The sequence below is a fragment of the Nannospalax galili genome, unplaced genomic scaffold, assembly GCF_000622305.1.
Source record: "Nannospalax galili isolate Female #2095 unplaced genomic scaffold, S.galili_v1.0 scaffold44, whole genome shotgun sequence".
Taxonomy (NCBI): domain Eukaryota; kingdom Metazoa; phylum Chordata; class Mammalia; order Rodentia; family Spalacidae; genus Nannospalax; species Nannospalax galili.
Window position 1 is genome coordinate 1,271,106 of NW_008355789.1, and position 22,609 is coordinate 1,293,714.

Below are 22,609 nucleotides of genomic sequence, written 5' to 3' on the forward strand. Positions count from 1 at the left end.
CTTTCAATGTTTATGCAATTATGGTTTTTAAAATTTAAATTATATAAATATTTGTGTGTGTGTGTTTCAATTTTTTAAAATTATTTTTATTTATATATATGCTTGTATTGCCTGCATGTAGGTAAGTGCACCCATGTCGTGCAATGCCCGTGGAGGTCAGAAGAGGCTGTCAGATCCCCTGGGACTGGAGTTACGGACAGTTGATAGCTGCCTTGTGGGTGCTGGGATTCAAACCCAGGTCTCCTGCAAAACAACCAGTGTTCTTAACTGCTGAGCCATCTCTCCAGCCCCTAATTTTCTAATTTAAAAGAACAAATTACATATTTGCAATGTGAGAAAGAAGCCATTGTATCATCACAACCCATGTGCAAATCATGTGTGCATATGAATGAAGACTAAATAATATTAAAAAATCAAAAGAGCTGGCCTTGTCGAATGGCTCTGAGGCTCTGGATTGTGGTGTGTGTGTGTGTGTGTGTATGTGTGTGTGTGTGTGTTGTTGTTGTTGTTGTTGTTGTCTTTTGAGACAGGGTCTCATGTAGCCCAGCCTGGTTTCCAATCAATATGCAGCCAACTCCTGATCCTCTTCCCTCTACTTCCCAAATACTGGGATTATAGGAGCATGCCATCACAACTGGCTTCTTTTTTAATTCTTCAAATGCTGTAACAATAGTACTTAAACAGTGACATCTTTAAAAATATTTAATTAAAAAAATAAGTTTATTGGGCTGGCAAGGTGGCTCAGAGGGTAAAGGCACCTGCAGCTAAGCCTGATGAGTTTCGTTCCCCAGGACCCTCACGGTGGAAGGAAAGAAATGACTCCAAGTTGTCCTTGTGTCCCTGAGCTGTGGTTGTGCTGTGTGGTGGGTTTTCAGACCCCCGGCTATTGAAGGCAACCTCTGGGTAGACCCTCCTCAGTTGAGCTGAGTGACAGTTCATACTTACAGATACAGTCTCTCTGGTTCTTGGCCAACTCAAAACCAGGCCGACATTCACAGGCAACACTGCCCCTGGGGGCCTCCTTGCAGATGTGACTACACCCATGATCCTTGTTCATGCAGCTCAGACCCTCTGCAAAACAGCAGCATGTAGCAAATGAGCAGGGGTGCTGCAAGGAGAGCTGCAAGGGTCTCGACGATGAGGTGGGCTGTAAGCTTGCACTCCTGCGTCTCCATCAGCCTCACATTTTATTTCGTTTCGTTATTTTATTGTTCAATATTTTATTTATTCATTTATGTGTATGACTGTATTGCCTGCATACATGTAAGTGCACCCATGTTGTGCAGTTCCCATGGAGGTCAGAAGGGGGCATCGGATCCCTGGAACTGGAGTTATAACAGTTCTCTTAACTGCTGAGTCATCTCTCCAGCCCCTATTTTGTTATTTTTATTTTATCATTGTTTTTTGAGACAGGGTATTGCTATGTATCCCAAGTTGGCCTCGAACTCCTTATATAATCCAGACTTACCTAAAACTCATCATCCTCCTGCCTCCACCTCCCAAGTACTGGGGTTATAGACATGTGCCACCTTTCAGGAGCCCAGCCCCACATGTTAAAATACATCAGGCTAGTGAGATGGCTCATGGATAAAGGTACTTACAGAGAAGCCTGATGACCTCAGTTTGATCCCCCAAACCCACATGGTAGAAGGAGAGACTCAACTCCCACCAGTTTGGAGGTGAGTGTGTCTACTCTATTTTCACATCACTACACGAACATCTGTAGAGGCCTCTCTTATGGGACCCTCAGTTCATCTCTTGGTCCCTCCCTCTGCAGATTCAGAGTGTATGCCTTTGACAGACAGCATTCCACAACAAGAACACAGGAGAAGAAAAGGAATTCCTTTAGCAGGGTATGGTGATACATGCCTTTAATCCCAGCACTCGAGGCAGAGGCAGGAAGATCTCTGTGCAAGGCCAGCCAGGTCTACATAGTGAGTTACAGGCCATCTGTGACTATAGGGAGACCTTGTCTCAAAAAGATTAAATAAATAAATAAATAAATAAATAAATAAATAAATGCAATAAACAGAGTTAGTAACTGGTATATAAATAAATAAATAAATAAATAAATAAATAAATAATAAAAATCCTTTAGCTGCCATGTAACTGCTGTACCTGTACTGTCAGAATCCATCAAGCCCAAACTATGCTAATGACTACAAGAAAGAGGCTCATAGGTGCTGGGTGGTTTAATGGCACAGGAGCACCTGTGTGGGACATCAGCATCCTGCCTCATCGGGAAACCAATCTGCTGAGACCTTGCTGCCTGCCAGCACTCTAAAGAAACACACACCACACTCAAGCATAGTCTCAAGACATGTCGGCTCAGTTAGAACTGGATTAATAAGGATATGTTCACATGTTCTTTCTTGACATTTGTGTAATAGAACTCTAAAACATCCCTGGGAGTGCTGACTTGATTCTCAATGGCTAGACAACCAATCAGACTTGCTAATCCTGGAAGTAAGGCTGCTTTAAACCCAAGTACAGGAAGGTTTTATTCATCTCCTCTGGGATAGAATACTATTCCATGTGGGCTCCTAAAACCATAGGGTCTATTAAAGCAATAAGCCTTCTCTATCCACCTGTGTGTCACGGAACAGTTGCTTCAACAAAGTTGCCGTTTCTATTTCAAAAGACAGTGCAGCAGTTAAGACATCCTCTGCTCCCTTGGGTCTCTCCAAAGACCACCTTGCTTTTCCTTTGACAGTTCTGAGCTGTCTGTAGACACCACACACAATCTGCTGGGATTCATCGGCCCCTACCAAGGGCTGCTGTCAAGAAGCAGAGAAAGAAGTTTGCACTGGTAGCTGCAAAGCTCTCTATCTGTCTACTCTGGCTGGCACTTTCCGAAGATGTCATCACTCCTCAGTACCAGATGGCACAGAAGGTGAAAGCTGCCTGTGTTGGTAGTGTCCTGCCCTCTCCAAAAGACCCAACAAGCACTGAGCTTGTCTTTGGGCTCATGGAACATGTACAGTAACTGCAGCAGGGTGACACTTGCAGGTAAATGTTGACAGTGCTCCAGATACCATGGCAGGAACCCCGACAAAGTAAACTCCTCAAACAGGTTCCCTTTGTCTTCAGGGTCTTTTTTACTCTGCTTATGTGTCTAAGACTTCTGAAAGTGACCCTTACTGCCCAGCGCAGTTCATTTACACAAGTTTGTAAGGAAGACCAGAAGCCATGGGGATACACAGAGAAGCTACCCTGATGTCCTATCATAGCAAGTTAGACCTGACATCACCAGGAGGTGAGGACTTAGACAACTCTGGAAATGCAGATGGCCTTTCAAGAGGTGACCTCAAAAACCTTCACAGTACCTCAACTCAAAACAAGGCCACCACTCACACAAGCCCAAACTAGGCAAAATCCCAGCATAGACATGGGGAAGTAGGTAAGAAACTCCAACCCTACCTGGGGAACTATTGGCAATCGATGGCTGCTGGGAAGGTGAGAATCAGTCTCTTTCAAGGGTGTGACTCTTGGTAGGTTAACCAGGCTCCATTGGATGGACCCACACTGAAGGACATTTCGGGACACAAATTAGACTCCATAGGCCTTCATATATATATGTATATATACATATATACATGTACATATATGATAGAGTTCATTAAATTATATAATACATGGGCATGGGATAGTAAGGAGAGGTGCAAATAGGGGAGGGGCTCTAAATACAATCAAAATATACTGAATAAAAATCATAAAAATTCTGGGGCTGGAGAGATGGCTCAGTGGTTAAGTACAGTGGCTGCTCTTGCAGAGGACCCAAATTCGATTCCCAGCACCCACATGGCAGTTCACAACTGTCCATAACTCCAGTTCCAGGGGATCTGACACTGTCTTCTGACCTCTGTGGGCATTGTATGACACAGGTGCACCTACCTACAGGCAAGCAATACACTTGTCCACATAAAATGAGAATAATAAAATATTTTTTAAAAGAGAAAATTTAAAAATTCAATAATTAAAAATTAAATAAAAATAAAATATAAGTTGTATTACTAATAACAATTTCTTTAAAAAACCAAGGCCATCACTAGAAGAGATGGAGGAATTCATTTCAAACCAGGAAGCCCAGCAGGGGCCTTAGCTCTTCCCTTGGACCTGGTCTGGCAGTCCTGTCTGGAGCTAGGGGTTCACCTGAAGAGAAACAGCTCAGAAACCCTGGAAATGTCCCCCATCCTGGTGTTCCCCAGCCAAGGTTCCACTTTGGGATATTTCTAGAAACTGAAAATAAAATATGGATATGGCTTGAAAATGAGCTGAAAAACAATATCTAGAATGAGAAGTGAGCCCTGAGGAGATGCAGCGCCTTCCTCCCAGCCCAGACACCTCCCTGAAACTCGGACAGGGCAGCAGCACACCTTCCAATTCAAATACACCAGAGCAGACAAGACAAAAGAGGGTCATCCTGAGAGCCTGAGCACCCCTGAATAGGAACAAAGGGGCTTGTCTCCAGCCTACCCCATTACATGGGTGAAAACACAGTCTCTTTATCAGAGCTTCAGGCTTTCTAAGGATAAAAAAAAAAAAAATCAGTAGCTTCAGTTTCCCTCAGTCAACTGCCAGATTCCCCTGTATTAGTAAATAACTATTTAAAAATAACAGTAGTAATATAAAATACTAGCCTGTGGTATTACCCACTTTAAACAAGTTTTCAGGTTTCCACAATGAGTTTTAAAGTCTGTTTTAATACAATTTCTAAGAGTTACTATGCACATGAAGGGAAAAGTCCTAAGGGATGATTCTTAGGCTCTGTTCTGTTTGAAGAACTGAAACCTCAGGATAGAAGGGGCTGCCACTGCAAATTGCTGTAATTGGCTGGCTCACACTGGGGGGAATTTGCCAGACAATCAGGTTGAAACACAACAGAAAATCAGAGTGCTTCCAGACCTCAATTCTTGGATTTTGGTTTTAGTTCCAGACAACTATGTTCATTTCAAATACTCACTGGGGGATCCAAGAATGTCTGAATTGTAGAAAAGTTAGAAAATACAGCTCACGGAGAGGAACTGCAGTGGTGTTTACCTCTGTTCTGAGAAGCCTGGGTCTCAAATCAGTTTAGGGGTGTATAGGAGAGGGGAGGCCAGCTGAGCCAGGGCTCTGGAACACAAGGTAAGTAGGAGACCAAGCTCTGCAAGCTGTTGTGGTGGGTGAAGTCTATCCTGGGGGTATTCAGGCAATGGCTTTACAGGCAAGTAATTTCTTCCCTCCCCAGCCACCAGAAGAGAAAGCCAGCGTGACTTCACTTGAAGCAGGTTTGAGCAACTAAAAGGAGAGATGCTCCAAGATTCACGACATTCAAGCCTGGCCCCTTAACTCATTCCTATCTCCAGTTGTTCTGGACTTAAGACAAAACTTCATTCAGTGCCTACTAGAACCAGAGACCCAGCAGGAAGATGGAACCCAGGGCCTCTCTGCAAGGGCCATGCCTAGCATGAGATAAGAAATCAGGGCCAATATATATCACTCTTTCTCCCTAGAACGCTAGGGTGATAGCAGCCATCAAACCCACATCCCACTACCACCTGTGCCTTCTCAGTGAGTTCTTCTAGATCAGTGCAACCTAAGAGCGCTCTCTCTCTCTCTCTCTCTCTCTCTCTGTCTGTCTGTCTCATTCTCTCTCTGTCTCTCTCTCTCTCTGTCTCTCTCTCTCTCACATCTCTCTCTCCTCTTTGACAATGGGGCAAAGTCATCTTCCATGGAGAAACTCTTGAAAAGCCATGATAAACAATACATTTCCAGAGTTGTGATTAAACAGTGAAAGAACTTAAAATGACCTCACTCTTAAGTCATGGGAATAAATGAGCAACATCATGTGCTATGAGGAGTTGTTAATAGTCTAATATTTAGGGCCCTTAACCTAGAAACAGGCAGATGTATTCCCAGAGAAATGTGGCCACCAGGATGTGATTATTAAGAAAAAGCAGGGAATTAAAAGGATGGCATTCAGTTAAAAATAACCGATTGGTCAGTTGGCCTTGATGCCTCTCCCTCTCAAGGCTCCAACAAAGTCACAGGAATTAAAAGAAAAGGAAAAAAAGATATAAAACTCAAAGCACAGAAAATGAAAGGCAGGCCATCAGAGAGCAGTTTTCTGAAAATTTAGGAGTTAATGGCCCTATGTCCAGGGATGGGGTTCCTTTCCTTCTTCCCTCACCACCCCCCACCCCCAGCCCTAGATGCTTAGAGTGCAAAAATGCAAAACCCAGGGAAGGGCCAGATGTGGCTAGAGGCTGAAAGCAGAACATGAGGCCAGTCCCCGGGGGAGAATCCAGCTCCTACCCCCACCCCTATCCCCAGCCCAGAGCGAGGGGCAGGCTCACACTGGTACTGTGGTTTTCGCATCTTTTTGAAAAAACTTGGCAAATTGTCCGCCTTATTTCTCCAGAGCCTTGTACGCAATGTTTGAAATGTACTCCATTTTAAGATTAGGATCAGAGGGCGTGACCATTTGCAAGGACCTCAGCGCTCCCACAGACCTCAGTACTGAAGTTTCTGGGTGAGGAAGATGAAGGTAAAATAATTTGCTGGAGGCTCCCTGGCCATTCTCGGCTTGTCTGTCCCTGAGCCTCCAAGGCTCTCTAGACACTTTACTTCCTTGCTGAAGTCACTGTGTATACATGGGGGTGGGGACTCTCAGCAGAGCTGAGGTACCTTCTGAGCGGTGAATGCACGTATGCTGATTGTCACTCAGGAAGAAGCCCTCTTTGCAGCGACACTCGTAGCTCCCCATGACGTTGACGCAGGTGTGCTGGCAGCCGCCGTTGTTCTCCAGACATTCATCCACATCTGGAGGGAGAGAAGACTCAACTTTTACTTTTGTGACTGTTCCAAACACCCGGTTTGGCAGCTCAAGGGCTCCTGCTAAGCAGAGGGGAGGTCCCCCTTCTTGTCCCTGCATCACAGAAACTCTCAGAGGCAGAGTCAAAAGGGCCCGGGCATGATTCACCAAGTCCTTATGAGTCTGGGGCTCACCTGGTCAGGCCCCTGGCTCAAACACATGATAATCAGTTCACAGACTCAGATGGAACACCTTCACTTTCCAAAGCACAGTGCAAGATGGGCAAGATAACGCTTAGCTTCTTGAGAATGCCTTCAGGAGAGGAAAAGACAATGTACAAAGGGTTCTAAGATAAGGTGAAGGGTGGGACAGGCAAAGCGGCTTGCCTCTGATTGTGTAGTATCAGCATGGCTTTTAAGGGGAAACTCCTAAGGGATGGGCCCTCAAGATTCCTTCAATTATAAACCAGGAGAGAAGAGATTACAGGCTGAAGGGCCAGTGAGCCCTCCCCTCACACAGAGACTGGGAAGCATGGAGTGTATTCGATAGCAGTGAGTCATGCCATTTGGCTAGAGCACAGAAGACGTGGAGGGAAGTCACAGGAGATACAGCTGGGAAGATGGACTGAGGTCACAAGACCGGGTCTTAAACAGCAGGCAAAGAAGCCGGTTTGGCTTGGGAGGCAGGTGGGAAGCACTGCAATGGGGTGTCACAGCTAGACCCCCACTTTGGGAAAATGACGGCAGCCGTGGCGGAAAAGATGGAAAGCCTGGGGTCTGGCACATGTGTACCCCACACAGTCCCAGGCAGTTCTGGAGAAGGGGATGGAGCTGATGCTTGTGGGGTGTGCTGGGAAGACTGGCATAGAAAACTGTTGGGTGGGGACTGGAGAGATGGCTCTGCTCTTGCAGAGGACCTGGGGTTCAAATCCTAGCACCCACATGGCAGGCAGCTAACACCCATCCATAACTCCAGTTCCAGAGGATCTGATGCTCTCTTCTGACCTCCACAGGCATTGTATGACACAAGTGCACTTACATACATGCAGGCAATACACTAACACACATAAAATAAACATAATAAAATATTTTTTAAAAGAAAGAAAACTGTTGGGTAGACAAGGTGCCCCAGAGAGACTGCCACATAACTATTTTCTCCTTTAGAGGACAGGAAGGAGGTCTTCCAGAAAGAAATGTGGGGAAGACTAGCACTGGGCTCAGAAACAGGAATTGGGATGGGGTTGCTCCCTTCCCTCAAGGTAGAGAGGGATGTGCCTGACAGGCTGAAATTCAAGGCTGGGTTCAACAGGTGTGAGGGAGCAGAAGAGTCATGGGCAGAGAACATGATGGTGTGAGCACAGCTTTGAAAACCATTTACTCCCAAATGAGAGCGCCAAAGACAGGGATGTGGGAAAGCAGAGAGAGGGGGCAGAAAAGGGGAGCTTGAGGTAGGATTCTGGACAGGACCTGTAGCTGAACAGAAGTAGAGTCAGCAGGAGTCCCCAGAGCCTAGGGAAAGAGCTGTCAGAAAGGCAGGAGGAAGCTCCCCTGACCTGTTGCTGCTACCCACTCCAAGGTGGCCTCAGACACCTTCCTTCCACTATGGCCTGAGACCCTGGCACAGCTGTCCTGAGCCACTTAACTCGGCTATGTTCTCAACACCCTTTACCTGTGTGTCTCCACTAGATTGCACTCTCCTTGTGGACAGATTTTTGTTATTATCTAATAATAGATATTATTACATACATAATATAATAATTAGTAGAGCACTGGAACCAGGTAGATGTTCATTAACTGGTCAATGGATGAGCAACAAGCAGCAGAATACAGATCACCAGAGTCAAAGAAGAAATTTCCAGAAGCACCTCAGATACCACAAAGGCTCCAGGAGAAAGCTGATAAAAAAAAACAATTCATCTTCTGCAGCTAATATCTCATGTGCCTATCACTAACTCCTGGGTGTATCTGTAACCAGAAAACTCACATTTAAATATCTGTTATCTGGTTTCAAGCTTCAGATCTTACAGGCATGGGTCCTCCCACACTACCGGGCAATGCTCACCCAAACTGATGGGACTGCAGCCATCCCCTGAAGCCTAACAAATGCCCCACTTATGCCAAAGGGCAAAGGAAGCACATTCCAGAAGAAGCTGTGCTGGGACACCTGGCCCAGGCATTCCTCGGGGAGGACTCATAGTGAGTAGAGCTCTCCTCTGGGCCACAGTCACCCCACTCCACATGCCAACCCCTATGTCTTCTCTCCAAAGCAATCGGCAATGTGTCATTAAGGTGAGTGACACACTGAGATGGAATAAATAAAGTGTGTGTTCTCATGAAAATACTTATCACCAGCTGGCCAATGTCTTCAGACTCTGCCTCAAGGCAAATGCCTGGTCGTCTCCTCCAGAGACACCAATGTAACTGGGTTTCACTGAAGACTGGGCAATGGTTCCCTGCTAAACTTCTCAAGAAAATCGCTACAAAGCCAAACTGCTGGGATAACTGGCCATAAATGGAAACAGTCCAGGTGGGCAGGCTTCAGGGAAGAGCAGCATTTGCTTCCCGGGCCGCAGCACTCGGGTCTCAGAACTGGACGTGGTACTGGATCTGAGACCTGCATTCTGGCTGGTATAGTTGTAGCCAATGGGTGGCTAGGGGACTGGCCACAGAAAAAGTCATCCCAGAGGACATAGAAACCTGCCACTTCTGAGGAATCTTGGCTCTGAATTCTTTCCTGTCACAAAAATGTCTTGCTACAAAGTGTATTGGCCCCAAAAAGGTTCTGTGTGCCGGTCCTACTCTTCCAAATGGACAGCATTCCCTCAGATCCTTCTCCTCTCCTCCTTCTCCTCCTCTTCTTCCTCCTCTTCTTCTCCTTCTTCTTCGACACGGTATCATAAAGTCCAGGCTGGCTTCAAACTTGCTATGTGGCTGAGGATAACTTTAAACTCCTGATCCCCCTGCCTCTACCTCCAAAATACTGGGATTAGAGAGGTGTGTGCTACCAGACCTGTTTTATGGGGTGCTGGGAATCAAACCCAGGGGATTTGTGCATGCTAGGCAAACATTCTACCAACTGACCTACATCCCCAGCCCTCTTGTACCTTCCTTAGGAGGACTCCTTAAGCCGTGAACACATGCTCAGTAGATGTTCCGGGTCTGTGCAAAGCAGATGCTTGACAGAGTCCATGAAGAGACCCCAGGAGAGTGACAAGGGCATTCTGTTGAACTATCTGTTGTTGGCTAAGACAAAACTCCAGGCCTGGCAATGTCTAGGCAAGCCTGTGTTCAGAAAGCCCCTCTCTGCCCTGGCCCAGGTTCTCAGCCCTCCTCCTCCGCATCCCGAGGTTGTGGATTCGAGCACAATAGTAAAGAGCAGGTCAATCATCATGAGCCCTCAAAATGTCACCACTGGCAAACCAAAGGGAATTTCTACCCCCTGAAAATGAAAAACAAAACCAACCAATCCCCAGCATGGATGCTTTCCAGCAAATTACAGCCTTTTCCAAGTTTTTAATATATTTCTGCTCTCGGGATTGCTCTCAATTGTGTCCTTTGTGGTACTGCCTGCCTGGGAAGCATGCAAAGGAATGTTTTCTCCCCTAGCCATCCATCAAGTCTTACTGACAGCTGCAGGCTTGGAAGGCCACATGCCTGTGCACCCAAAGTCTGACCTCTTTCATGGGGGCACGGACAGGAAAGCCCAGCATTTACACCAATATGGAGTGCCAGGTGATACTGTGGTCGACACCAAGATTGAGTCCCAAATGGAAACCATTCTCCTCCTCCACTCAAGAGCACAACCCCTCCCCTCAAAACAGTTCTGCATGAACTTTTCTAGGGACTATGTGTGAATGAGTGTGTGTGTGTGTGTGTGTGTGTGTGTGTGTGTGTGTGTGTATCTATGAAAGAGGGGGGGGAGAGAATATGTTGTGTGTGTTACATGTATGCATTCATGTGGGTATGTGCATGAGTGCAGAGGCCAGAGGTCAATGTCAGGTGTCTTCCTTCATTTTATTTTTGAGTCAGGGTCTCTCACTGGACATAGAGATCAATGATTGGCTAGACTGGCTGACCAATGAGCTCTAGGGATCTGCCTGACTCTGCCTCCCCAGTGCTGGGACTGCAGGTATGTTCCACCATGCCCAGATTTACATGGGTGCTGGGGATCCTAATGCCAACCCTCATGTTTCCATAGTCAGAATTTGCCAACTGGATCATCACTCTGGCACCTCTGGGGTCTTTAAGCCAACCTCTAGGCATTTGATCAAGTGGTCATTCCTACCACATGATAAAGGAGCATTTGAATAGCTCACTCCCAGGCAGAGCCTGGTTCAAGTTGTACCTTAGTTGGCCAGCAGGTCAGCCACATGAAGGGTCATCAGGATAATGTCCTCCTGTACAGCTGACACATGAGCCTAGCAAAATGAACCAGCTGCCAGATGTGCTGCATCCTAAAGACTATCCAACCTCAACCCTATCCATTGCGATGCACAGGGTTGGACCTGGTCATCACATGAGGAGCCAGTGGAAACCCTCTGCAGTCTCCACTGTAGGGACGGAAATGCCAATGGATGTGTCTGCTCTGTGGAATACTATGAGATGCTCATGGAAAGCTTCTGTTTAATTTGTTCTTTCTAGATAAAAAGGAGGGGGTCTAATCTGGTTGTGACCCAAGCACCTACTCAAAGTATTAAGGACAAGAACATACACCTAATTTCAGAATAAAGACACAGCACTTAAAAAAACAGAATCCTTGAGACTGGAGAGATGGCTCAGCAGTTAAGAACACCAGCTGCTCTTGCAGAGGACCTGGATTTGATTCCCAGCGCCCACATAGCAGCTAAGAACCATCCATAACTCCAGTTCCAGGGGAATCCAATGCCTTCTTCTGACCACCCTGGGCATTGCATGACACAGGTGCACTTACATGCATTCAGGCAATACATTCATACACATAAAATAAAAATAATAAATACAATATTTTTAAAAATAGGAAACTTCACAGAAGACTTGAGGTTTAAATGGTGATGTCACTGTCAGAAAATCAACAGATAGTAATGGCAGTGTCCACTCATCTCCTTGGACTAAGGCAATTTATCTATTCAGTTTTCTATCATGTAGTCTAATGTGTCTGATGTCTAAAGGGCCCAAAATCACATTTATCTGATCCCTTGATTCCTTTTTGTCTTTTTAAGTTGAGACAGGGTCTCATGTAGGCCAGCTTCAAACTTGCTATGTAGCCAAGGATGACCATGAATTCCTGATCCTCCTGCCTCTACCCCCTGACTGCTGGGATTACAGGCATGCACCATGATGCCTAGTTTTGCAGTGCTGGGGATGAAACCCAGGGCTTCCTGCATGCTAGGTAAGCACACTATCAACTGCACTATCTCTCCAGCCCCTCCTTTTTTTTGTTTGAATGGGTTAAGTGTTCACTAAAGGAAAAAGGAAGCTTGGGGACAGGCAGAGGGGAACTGCCATGGTCAATGTTTTTCTTACCAAGACAGTTATGGCCATCGTGAGCCAACATGAAGCCATCAAAGCAGGTGCAGCGATAGTTGCCTGGGATATTCAAGCAGTCGTGGACACAGCCTCCGTTGAGCTCACTGTCACATTCGTTGATGTCTGAGGGATGAACCGCAAGTAAGCCCAACAGGTGCCATTTCTTTGGGAAACATATGTAGGCATCTACCTTTTAGCCAGCCCATTTCTTAGAATACAAACATAAAAGTAAGCATGCACAAATTATTCATTGCTGCTGGGCGTGGTGGTGCACGCCTTTAATCCCAGCACTTGGGAGGCAGAGGCAGGCGGGTCTTTGTGAGTTTGAGGCCAGCCTGGTCTACATAGTGAGTTCCACGACAGCTGGGGCTACAGGGAGACCCTGTCTCAAAAAGACAAAAAAAAAAAGAGCAGTTTAATTGATATGGCACATTTACTTGATGGAGTACTATATAGCTCTGAAAGAGAATCAAGAAGATTTCTATGAGCATATTTGGAATATTTCATAGAATATACTGTTAAATGGGAAAAATCAAAATGCCAAAGAATATCTATACTATATTATATTCAAGATGATATAAATACAAACAAAATTTCAGCATGCTTTCTTTCTACAATTGACAAGCCTATCCTAAAATTTATGTGGGAATGAAAAAAGACTCAGAAGAGATAAAACCCTGGTGATGCATCTGGAGGAGCATATTATGAAGCTATACTTATTAAGACAGTGAGTCTGTGGATGAAGAGATCATTGGAACAGAACTGAGGGTGCAGGAAAAAAATTTTCAGCTGTGATCGTTTGATTTTAGATAAAAGTACTAAAGCAATTCCTTGGGAGAAACAATAGTCTTTACAACAAACAGTGCTGGGACAACTTGAGTACTCATATGCAGATGATTTTAGAGCCTTAGTTCATACCATACACAAAAATCAACAAAGATCAGACACCTAAGTGTAAGAGCAAAAACAATAAAGGTTTTAAGGAAAACACGTAAGAAAAATAGTTGAGATTTTAAGTGAGGTCAAGATTTCTTTGCTACAACACCAAATACATAATTAATAAACTTAAGGTACTTTATCAAAATTTAAAACTTTTATATTTCAAAAAACATCAAGAAAATGAAGACAGGCTGGAGAGATGGCTCAGGGGTTAAGAGCACTGGCTGCTCTTGCAGAGGACCCGGGTTCAGTTCCCAGTACCCACGTGGCAGCTAACAACTGTCCATAACTCCAGTTCCAGGGAATCCAAAGCACCCTTCTGGACACGATATGGGTGCACTTACATAGATGCAGACAAAACACTCATACACATAAAATAAAAATAAATAAATCTTTTTTTTCACCACACAATGACAAATCTTTATTCATCCTTGGGGCTGGAGAAAGCCAAGCTCGCTGGTGCTTCACTTGAATATGCTGTCATCTTGAGCTTCTGCCCGTTCTCTCTCAATCCGTTTCAGTTCATCCAGTCTCTTCTTTTCCTCCGCTGCCACCCTCTTCTCCTCTTCAGCCTGGGGTTTTAGGTAACTGTAGCGCTCGGCTCCATAGGCCATGCCGAGGACCAGGGCGGAGTATCGGTCGAGCTTGACGAGCAGAGAGACCTGCACCGGGGGAACCATCTTGTCCGCGACCTTCATGCCGGAAGTCATAAATAATTTTTAAAAAAATTTTTAAATTATTTTCATTTTATGTGTACGCATGTATTGACTGCATGTAGGTAAGTGCACCCGTGTCATGCAACGCCTGCGGAGGTCAGACGAGGCTGTTGGATCTCCTGGAACTGGAGTTACAGACAGTTGTTAGCTGCCATGTGGGTGCTGGGATTCGAACCCAGGTCTTCCGCAAGAACAACCAGTGTTTTTAACCACTGAGCCATCTCTCCAGCTGGTAAAATAAATAAATAATTTTTTTTGAAAAAGAAAATAAGCCGGGCATGGTGGCACAGGCCTTTAAATCCCAGCACTTGGAAGGCAGAGGCAGGCGGATCTTTGTGAGTTCAAGGCCAGCCTGGTCTACATAGTGAGTTCCAGAACAGCTGGGGCTACAAGAAGACCTTGTCTCCAAAAAAAAAAAAGAAAGACAAACCACAGATTACTAGAAAATATTAGCAAGTTATATACCTGATAAAGGGCTTACAAAACTCTGACAACTTAAGGAAGAACAGCTCAATTTTAACATGGGCAAGAGATTTAGATATTTCACCAAAGATGATATGGAAATGACTTTTTTTTTTTTTTGAAGTCTTTTTAAGACAGAGTTTCCCTGTAACCCCAAGTGGCCTGGAACTCACTATGTAAACCAGGCTGAACTCAGCAATCCACCTGCCTCTGCTTCCCAAGTGCTGGAATTAAAGGTGTGTGCCACTACACCTGGCAAAGTTCTTTTTATACTTTACTTTTCATTTATTTTTATTTTATGTGTATGAGTGTTTTGCCTGCATGCATGTAAGTGTGCTCATGTCAAGCAATGCCTACAGAGACCAGAAGAGAGCATTGGAACCTCTGGAACTGGAGTGTCAGGTGATTGTTAGCTGCCATGTGAGTGCTGGAAATGAATCCAGGTCCTCTATAAGAACAGGCACACACGTGCGTGCACACACACACACACACATACACACACATATGGTAATTTAAAATGTTTAATATATCTCATCAAAACTCTCCTTTCACTATACTGGGTATAGACCAGTAGAACTGCTGGATCATACAATAATTTTGATCTTAAACTTTAGATGGGCCACCATACTGTTTTCCATTGGCTATACCACCAACATTCTCACCAATGGTGTATAAGGGTTTAATATCTCCACATCCTCACCAACACTGATTTTCTGTTTTATTTCTGGATCGTGGCCATCAGATGAGGGACAGTTCTCTATAGTTTTGACTTCCACTTCCCTAGTCATTAGCAATGTGAAACATCTTTTCACTAGTGATACTGAGCATTTTTTTCATGTGTTTATTGGCCAGTTGTACCTGTTCTCTGGAGAAATGTCTATTTATATCCTTCGCCCATTTTAAAAATATTTTACTATCTTTATTTTGTGCATGAGTGTATTGCCTGCATGTGTGTAAGTGCACCTGTGTCATGCAATGCCCATGGAGGTCAGAAGATGTTGGATCCCCTGGAGGTGGAGTTACGGACAGTTGTTAGCCGCCATGTCCCACAGTGTGAGTGCCCGCTATGTGGGTGCTGGGAATCGAACTAGAGTCCTCTACAAGAGCAGTCAGTGCTCTTAACCACTGAGTCATCTCTCCAGGCCTCCTCTGTCCATTTTTGAGTTGGGTTTTGGTATTGAGTTTAGAATTCTCCATATAGTCTGGATATTATCCCCTTATATAAATGATTTGCAAACACTTTCTTTCATTCTGTGAGCTACCTTTCAAATAATGTCATTATTGTCTTTTGACACATAATTTTTTTTTTGTCTTTTTGAGACAGGGTCTCCCTGTAGCCCCAGCTGGCCTGGAACTTGCTTTGTAGACCAGGCTGGCCTCAAACTCACAGAGATCTGCCTGCCTCTGCCTCCCCAGTGCTGGGGTTAAAGGCGTGCACCACCACACCCAGCTAACATATAATTTTAAAATTTCATTAAGTCCAATTTTCTGTATTTTCATTTGCGGCCTATGTCTTTGATGTCGTGGTCAATGAATGGTCAAATTAGCAGTTTCTTAAAAGGTTAAGTATAAATTACCATCAATTCTACTCCTAGACATATACCTAAAAGAAATGAAGATATATGTGCATAAAAAGGCCTATACATGGGTTGCCATGGGTTGGCAGAATGCTTGTCTGGCATACAGAAAGCCCTGGATTCACCATGCACCCTGCATGGTGGTGCACACCTGTAACCCCAGCACCTGAGAGGTAGAGGCAGGAGGATCAGAAGTTCAAGATCATCCTTGGCTACATAGCAAGTTTGAGGCCAACCTGGGCTACATAAGACCCTATCTAAAAAAATTTTAAAGGCATATACATGAAAGCATTGGTGATAAGAGCTACAAGTTGGATACAGGCCAGGCTTGATCATATTCATCTGTAATCTCAAAAGGCTGAAACAGGAGATCATAAGTCTAGCGGCAAGACTCTGTCTCAAAAACAAACAAACATGAAATTCACAAAAACTTAATTTAAAAACTTTAAAAAAAATCAGAGACCTGAAATTTTAATCTAGAGAGTAGAAACAGATATAAAGTACAATCATGAATTTAAAGCAAACAATGCCCACAATAGATTTATATGAAGGACTATTATACAATGAAGAAAAGGAATAAGTTTGAAAACAGACTATAGGATGAAACTGCTTCAAAAGCATTACTCAAAATGAAACAATCCAAACATGAAAGATGGTGTATTACATGAGTTCATCTAGAGGAGATTACTAGTTACCAGGGGCTGGAGCTATGAATAAAGTATTTATCAGGGATCTTACTGAGGGAAGAAAATGTTTGAAAACCATATATCTTATGGCTGTAAACTCAGATAATCTATTTAAATCTTTGCTATGAGGGGCTCAAGAGACAGCTCAGTGGTTAAGAGCACTGGATGTTCTTGCAGAGGACCAGGGTTCAATTCCCAGCACCCACATGGTGGCTAACAACCATTTGTAACTCTCGTTTCCAGGGGAATCTGACACCCTCTTCTGACCTCCATGGGCATTGCACAACATGGGTACACTTAAATCCAGGCAATATACTCATACACACAAAAATAAAAATAATAAGATATTTTTTAAATCTTTGATATATACACATAAAATTGGTGACTCTTATGATATACCTTCTATAACTCCAGTTCCAGGGGATCCAACGTCCTCCTCTGGCCCCCTTGGGCACAGGCATGCACATGGCACACACACATACATGTAAGCAAACACGCATACACATGAAACTATTCTAAATTTAAATTTTGTTTGATTTATTTAAATTTTATGTATATGAGTGATTTCCTTCATGTATGCAAGTGTACCACATGTGTATAATACCTGCAGAGGCCAGAAGAAGGTATCAGATCCCTTAGAAATGGAGTTATGGATGGTTGTGAGCAGCCATGTGGGTGCTAGGAACTGAAACTGGGTCCTCTGCAAGAGCAGCCAGTGCTCTTAACCGCTGAGCCATCTCTCCAGCCCCATAAAAAGAACAAATAGTATACAGGCATGTATTTCCTAGCTCTGTGCAGTGAGGCAGCCTGGGAACAGTGATACCCCTGGGAACACCAACTACTCAGATCTGGGCTTCTATATCTGTTTTCCAATCAAAGAAACTAGAGCTCACAGCGAAAAGTGCTTGATTCCAGGGCTGGGAAGCACAAAAGATACGAAGAGTCCAGAGTATCTTGTGATACAAAATATTAGAAAATTCTCAAACAAAGTGGGGAGGATGTCAAAACAACATAGGAAACAATGAGAAGGAGCTTCTGGTGGCTGAAGATGGAACAAGTTACAAGTGAACTATGACAGGTATAAACCAGGATGCAAGAGTATACAGTGGTGTAGACGAGTGAACAGATGGACGAGCAAGAAGGGGCAGACTTCCTTAAAGAACCCAAACTCACAGATGCATAGAGAGGAGTGGAAGGCAAAAATTCCAGGAGACATACACCATGGCAATAACTACAGCTGACAAGATCCATAGCTGGATGCTAACACCAGTGAGCAGAAGATCTGAGGGGAAGTAGGATATTGGCATTGGTCTCAAAATATCTTTCCCCAAGTAGGTTTCCACTGAAAAAGGAGAAAGTAGCAACTTTGCAGTGGAGAACCAACAGACACCATCTTAAACTTCTTTTATTTATCTTTATTTTATGTGTATGAGTGTAAGCGTACCAATGTCATGCAATACTCACGGAGGCCAGAAGAGGGTATCAGATCCCCTGGAACTGGAGTTGCAGATAGTTATTAGCTGCTGGGATTCAAACCCAGGTCTTCTGCAAGAGCAGCCAATGCTCTTAACTGCTGAGTCATTTCTCCAGTCCCAGACACCATCTTAAACCATGTGACCAAGGATGGGATTTAGTGATGGGACCAGGATGGGACGCAGTGACAACATGTATCCTGAGGTGATGAGCTAGGAAGGTCACAGCACTGTTTCTGTGACAACTTTACCAAAAATGCAGATGCCCAATCATCATGAGAAGACAAAAGACATTCTCTTCTATCCTTTTCTGCAATCACATTGTAGCCCAGGGTGGTCTTGAACTCACTATATAGCCAGGCTGGCCTTGAGCTCACTATATAGCCCAGGCTGGCCTCAAACTCATGACAATCTTCCTGTCATAGCCACCATGCCCAGCTCTTCTATCAGTTCTTGTTATGAGAAAACATGAGGCAAAGGAACTTCACAGCATTCACCAAAAGTGTCAGTGTCAGGGCTGGAAAGATGGCTCAGTAGTTAACAGCACTTGCTGCTCTTGCAGGTTCAGTTCCCAGCACCCACAATGGGCAGCTCAAAGCTACCTGTGACTCCAGTTCCAGGAGATTTGACGCCCTCTTCTGGCCTCTGTAGTTACCTGCATGTATGTGGTGCACATACATACATTCAAGGCACATGCAATAAACTATAAATAAATAAATAAATAATAAATCTCTTTTTTAAAAGTGTTGATGTCAGGGCTGGGGTTGTAACTCAACTGGTAGAGAGCTTGCTTAGCAGGAATGAGAGCCTGAATTGGATCCCCAGCACTGCATTATCCAGGTGTGGTGTTTCATGCCTGTAATCCTAGCACTTAGGAAGTACAGGCAGGAAGATCAGGAGTTCAAGGGGTTCCTTTCCTTGACTACATAGAAAGTTAGAGGCTAGCCTGGGCTCTCTCAAAAAAGTTGATATCATAGCCAGGCATGGTGGTGCATGCCTTTAATCCCAGCACTTGGGAGGCAGAGGCAGGCTGATCTCTGTGAGTTCAAGGCCAGCCTGGTCCACATAGTGAGTTTCAGGCCAGCTGGGGCTACAGAGAGACTCTGTCTCAAAAAGACCCAAAAAAAAAAAAAAAAAAAGAAAGAAAGAAAAAAAGACCTCATGAGAGACACGGAAAGACTGACACACGGCCAGACTGAGGGCACAGAAGAATGTGGGACCAGACCTGGAACTGGATTCTGGAGTGGAAACAGAACGGGGAAAAATTATGAAATGTGAATGTTTACAGTGCTTTTTAAAATAAGGCTGTGTCATTGTTAATTTCCTGGTTTGGGTAACTATACTGTGTTTTTGTAAGTTGATGACCTTGGGGTAAGATGAGTGAAGGATATTCATGAGCCAAATTTGCACTGCTTTTGCGACTTTTCTGTTCTAAAATTATTTTGAAATAAAAAGTTCTTTTAAAAAGAAAAATATATATGGGCTGGAAAGATGGCTCAGTGGTTAAGAGCACTGGCTGCTCTTGCAGAGGATCCTGGTTGGCTTCTTAGCACTGGCATGGTGGCTGACAATGGACTCTACTCCAGTTTCAGGGGATCTCACAGATTCTTTTGGCCTCTTCTGACCTCCACAGCACCAGGCATGCACACGGTGCACTTATATACATGCAGGCAAAATACTCATACACATAAATAAAAAATAAATTAAATTAAAAAAAAGAAATCTATAGCTGGGTGGTGCATGCCTGCAATCCTAGCACTTGGGAAGTAAAAGCAGGAGGATCAGGAGTTCAAGGTCAGCCTTGTCTATATAGTTAGTTCTAGGCCATCTTGGGCTACATGAGACCTTGTCTCAAAAAAATCAAAACCAAAACAACAGCATAAAACAAGAATGAGTGTCTACCACATACTAGGCATCTTTGGACATTACATATCATCCAACACCAAGAACTTTACTACTCAGAGACCAGAAGATGAGACAGTAGTTTGAAACATCAAGGTATGACCATTGAGCCATTAAATGGGCATTTATTTAAAGTTTACCTCCTGCCTGAAGCACTTAATGTGTTTTTCAAAGTGCTCACTAAGTAGGATTAATTCTTACAGGTGTTCAGATCAATTCCCACCAGAGTTAAGCCAGAGTGGTAAGGAGTCTAAGGCATCTTAAAGAGAAAGGGGCCTCCCACATGTTTGTCAAATCCAGTTCAGAGGCAGAAGGGCACTTCAGAACTGTGTTCAATGCCTCTCATTAACTTTAAACTTCTGGTATCAGGTGGCTATAAACATAGGATGCCTCACCCAACCAAAGAGGCAGCAGCCAGCTGCAAGGACCTCAGAGATGAGGAGTTGGGGCCGAGAAATAGGAAGGGGACCTGATTTTCACCTGCAAGCTAATTATGTGATTCTGGCCCTATGTCCCCTATCTTCCATCTGTAAATGAGCAATGCAGTTGGCCCAAAGCTCCTTGAAGAGCCCTGTCAGATCCAGCATTCTGTGATTTCCATCCCCGAAAGTGCACAGACTGCAGCCAGTTCTGAGCTTGAGTTCAAACACATCTAATCCCTAGTGGGCAGAGTCCAGACTTCAGGGTCTCAGATCTGGAGCACTAAGGGCTAAAAATCTCCCTCTGCACACAGTTTCCAGGGTGAACTTGCCACTCACACAGGGCAAGACTTCAGTGTAACTCTAAAGCTTGGCTGAGCCCAACACCAAATAGTCCAAAGCCATGAACAGGATGAAGATGCCAGAACCAGCAGAAGACAGAACTCTTCAGCCTTTGGTCATCAGGATGGGAGTATAAACTGTCCCAAGGAGGCAGAGTCATTGCAGCTGTGGCCCCCTGGCTGTCCAGGTAAGCTGTTCACTTTCTGCCCCTGAACAGGGTGGGACCAAATGATGTTAAAGCATCTCATTTCCTTTCCAGAAGCCAGACAAAAAGACCTCCCAGAACCAGATAAAACTGCCATCAGCTCTGGGAAGGACCTTTTTCACAGATCCGAAAAGCATGACTCAGGGGTGGAAGTTAAATTAACCAACATGAGTGAACCCCACAAGACCTAAGGAGGTAGGAGCTTCCCTGCTGGCCCGCTCACCACTGTTCCCAAGTCACTTACCCTCACACTGTCTGCCCTCCCCTTGGTAGCCAGGCTTACAGGAACACTTGTAGGATGTGGGTGTGTTCTGACACAGCGCATCGGCATGGCAGTCATCTAACCCTTGGGCACACTCATCCACATCTGCAGAAGAGCACAGCAAGACTCTGGTATGGTGCCCAGGCCAAATGTGATCTGGCCTTCTTTCATGTCATCTCCCACCAGCCCATACCACCCCACACCACTCCACTTCTCACAAGCCCAAACTGCTGGGTGCCCTGGGATGAACCATGCCATGTCCAGGCCCATTTCCAGGTGCAGACTGTTCCCTCTAACTGGAATCACCCCACTGTTGCCTAGTAGCCTTCAAGACTCAGTTCAGATCTGCTTTCTCTTGAAAGTCAGCCATGACCCCTCAGTGTTGGGTTGTGGCCCACCACAGGGTTCTGTATATTTAGCTCCATTCCTAGCACAGAATAAGCAGGGTTGGAACTGTCACTCTCTTGCCTGTCCTAACAACAGACTGAGACAGTCCCTGATGCCAAACCTGCACAGTGCCTGGCACATGAGGAAAATCTAGTAAACGCCTGCTAAAGGAGCCAAGTTGGCCCCAAACCCATGGAAGAAAGCCAAGGCGGCTGTCTCTCAGCTTCCTTGGAGTTTGGGATACGGAGGTGAAACTTGCTCTGGTCTCTGAGTAGACACCATCTTAAACTCCCAAAGTGTTCCTGGAGGCCTCCGCCACAACCCTAGCCATCCTCACAACCTGCGACCACGCCGTGGCCAAAGCGTTTCCTGGCTCAACACCACTGTGGGTATGAATACCAAAGCAAAGAGTTCTGAGAGTATTTTAAGTGCAGTCAGCGCTGCCCGTCCAGAGTTCGTATCTCTGGCTGCTCCCCATGCACTTAGGCATATTCCAGGTCTTTGCACAGCAGCTGTTCGGCGCACACTCTCAAGTCCCCGGAGCTCAGCCTGCAGCCAGAACGTCCTCCTCCCCCCAACCCAAAAAAGGAGCAAAAGTTGCCACAGGCGCGATCTCAGTTTCCCCATCTGTGCACTGGGGAGCCGGACCCCAGGCCCTAGGCCCCTCTTCCCGGCTCAGCCAGCGAGGATCTGGCCAGCAGACCCCCAAGGCGACACTGGAAGCGACACGCACCGGGGTGGGACCGGTCACCGGCCCCGAGTGGGAGGCTTCGGGGGCTCTGCGGGAGGGTCCCGGGAAGCCGGGCACCGAGCTCCCCGCGCCGCGCAGGTGCGCCCCCGCTGGACACTCACCCTCGGGCGGCGGGGTGGCTCGGCCCCAGCCCGGCGGGCCGGAGACCGTCAGCCCCGGCGGCGGCAGCAGCAGCAGCAGCAGCAGCAG

The 22,609-nt window shown here is 45.3% G+C and overlaps 2 protein-coding genes across 6 annotated transcripts in view; both read right to left on the reverse strand.

Annotated features, from left to right (window-relative positions):
- The window catches only part of Scube2 (signal peptide, CUB domain and EGF like domain containing 2), a 79,784-nt gene extending 57,182 nt beyond the window's left edge, over positions 1 to 22,602 (reverse strand). The window contains exons 1-5 of one of the 3 annotated variants that reach the window (XM_017803264.2): positions 22,522 to 22,602; positions 21,265 to 21,387; positions 12,298 to 12,423; positions 6,670 to 6,804; positions 946 to 1,071 (exon numbers count right to left, since the gene is read on the reverse strand). In XM_017803264.2, the coding sequence (XP_017658753.2) occupies positions 946 to 1,071; positions 6,670 to 6,804; positions 12,298 to 12,328 (292 nt within the window). In that variant the 5' untranslated portion in view covers positions 12,329 to 12,423; positions 21,265 to 21,387; positions 22,522 to 22,602. Of the gene's footprint in view, positions 1 to 945; positions 1,072 to 6,669; positions 6,805 to 12,297; positions 12,424 to 21,264; positions 21,388 to 22,521 lie in introns of those variants that run through there. The other 2 variants (XM_029556318.1, XM_029556319.1) reach the window with 2 other exon arrangements.
- Positions 13,633 to 22,561, reverse strand: LOC108491784 (ATP synthase subunit e, mitochondrial-like). Of its 3 annotated transcripts, none has more exons than XM_029556322.1 (2): positions 22,522 to 22,561; positions 13,633 to 13,931 (listed from the first exon to the last, which is right to left on the reverse strand). In XM_029556322.1, exon 2 carries the CDS (start codon positions 13,917 to 13,919, stop codon positions 13,704 to 13,706), a length of 216 nt encoding a protein of 71 aa, XP_029412182.1. In that variant the 5' UTR covers positions 13,920 to 13,931; positions 22,522 to 22,561; the 3' UTR covers positions 13,633 to 13,703. The 3 variants fall into 3 exon arrangements, with proteins under 3 accessions (XP_029412182.1, XP_029412181.1, XP_029412180.1); XM_029556321.1 differs by lacking the exon at positions 22,522 to 22,561 and adding an exon at positions 22,403 to 22,427; XM_029556320.1 differs by lacking the exon at positions 22,522 to 22,561 and adding an exon at positions 21,265 to 21,388.
- Positions 22,603 to 22,609: the final 7 nt, after the last annotated feature.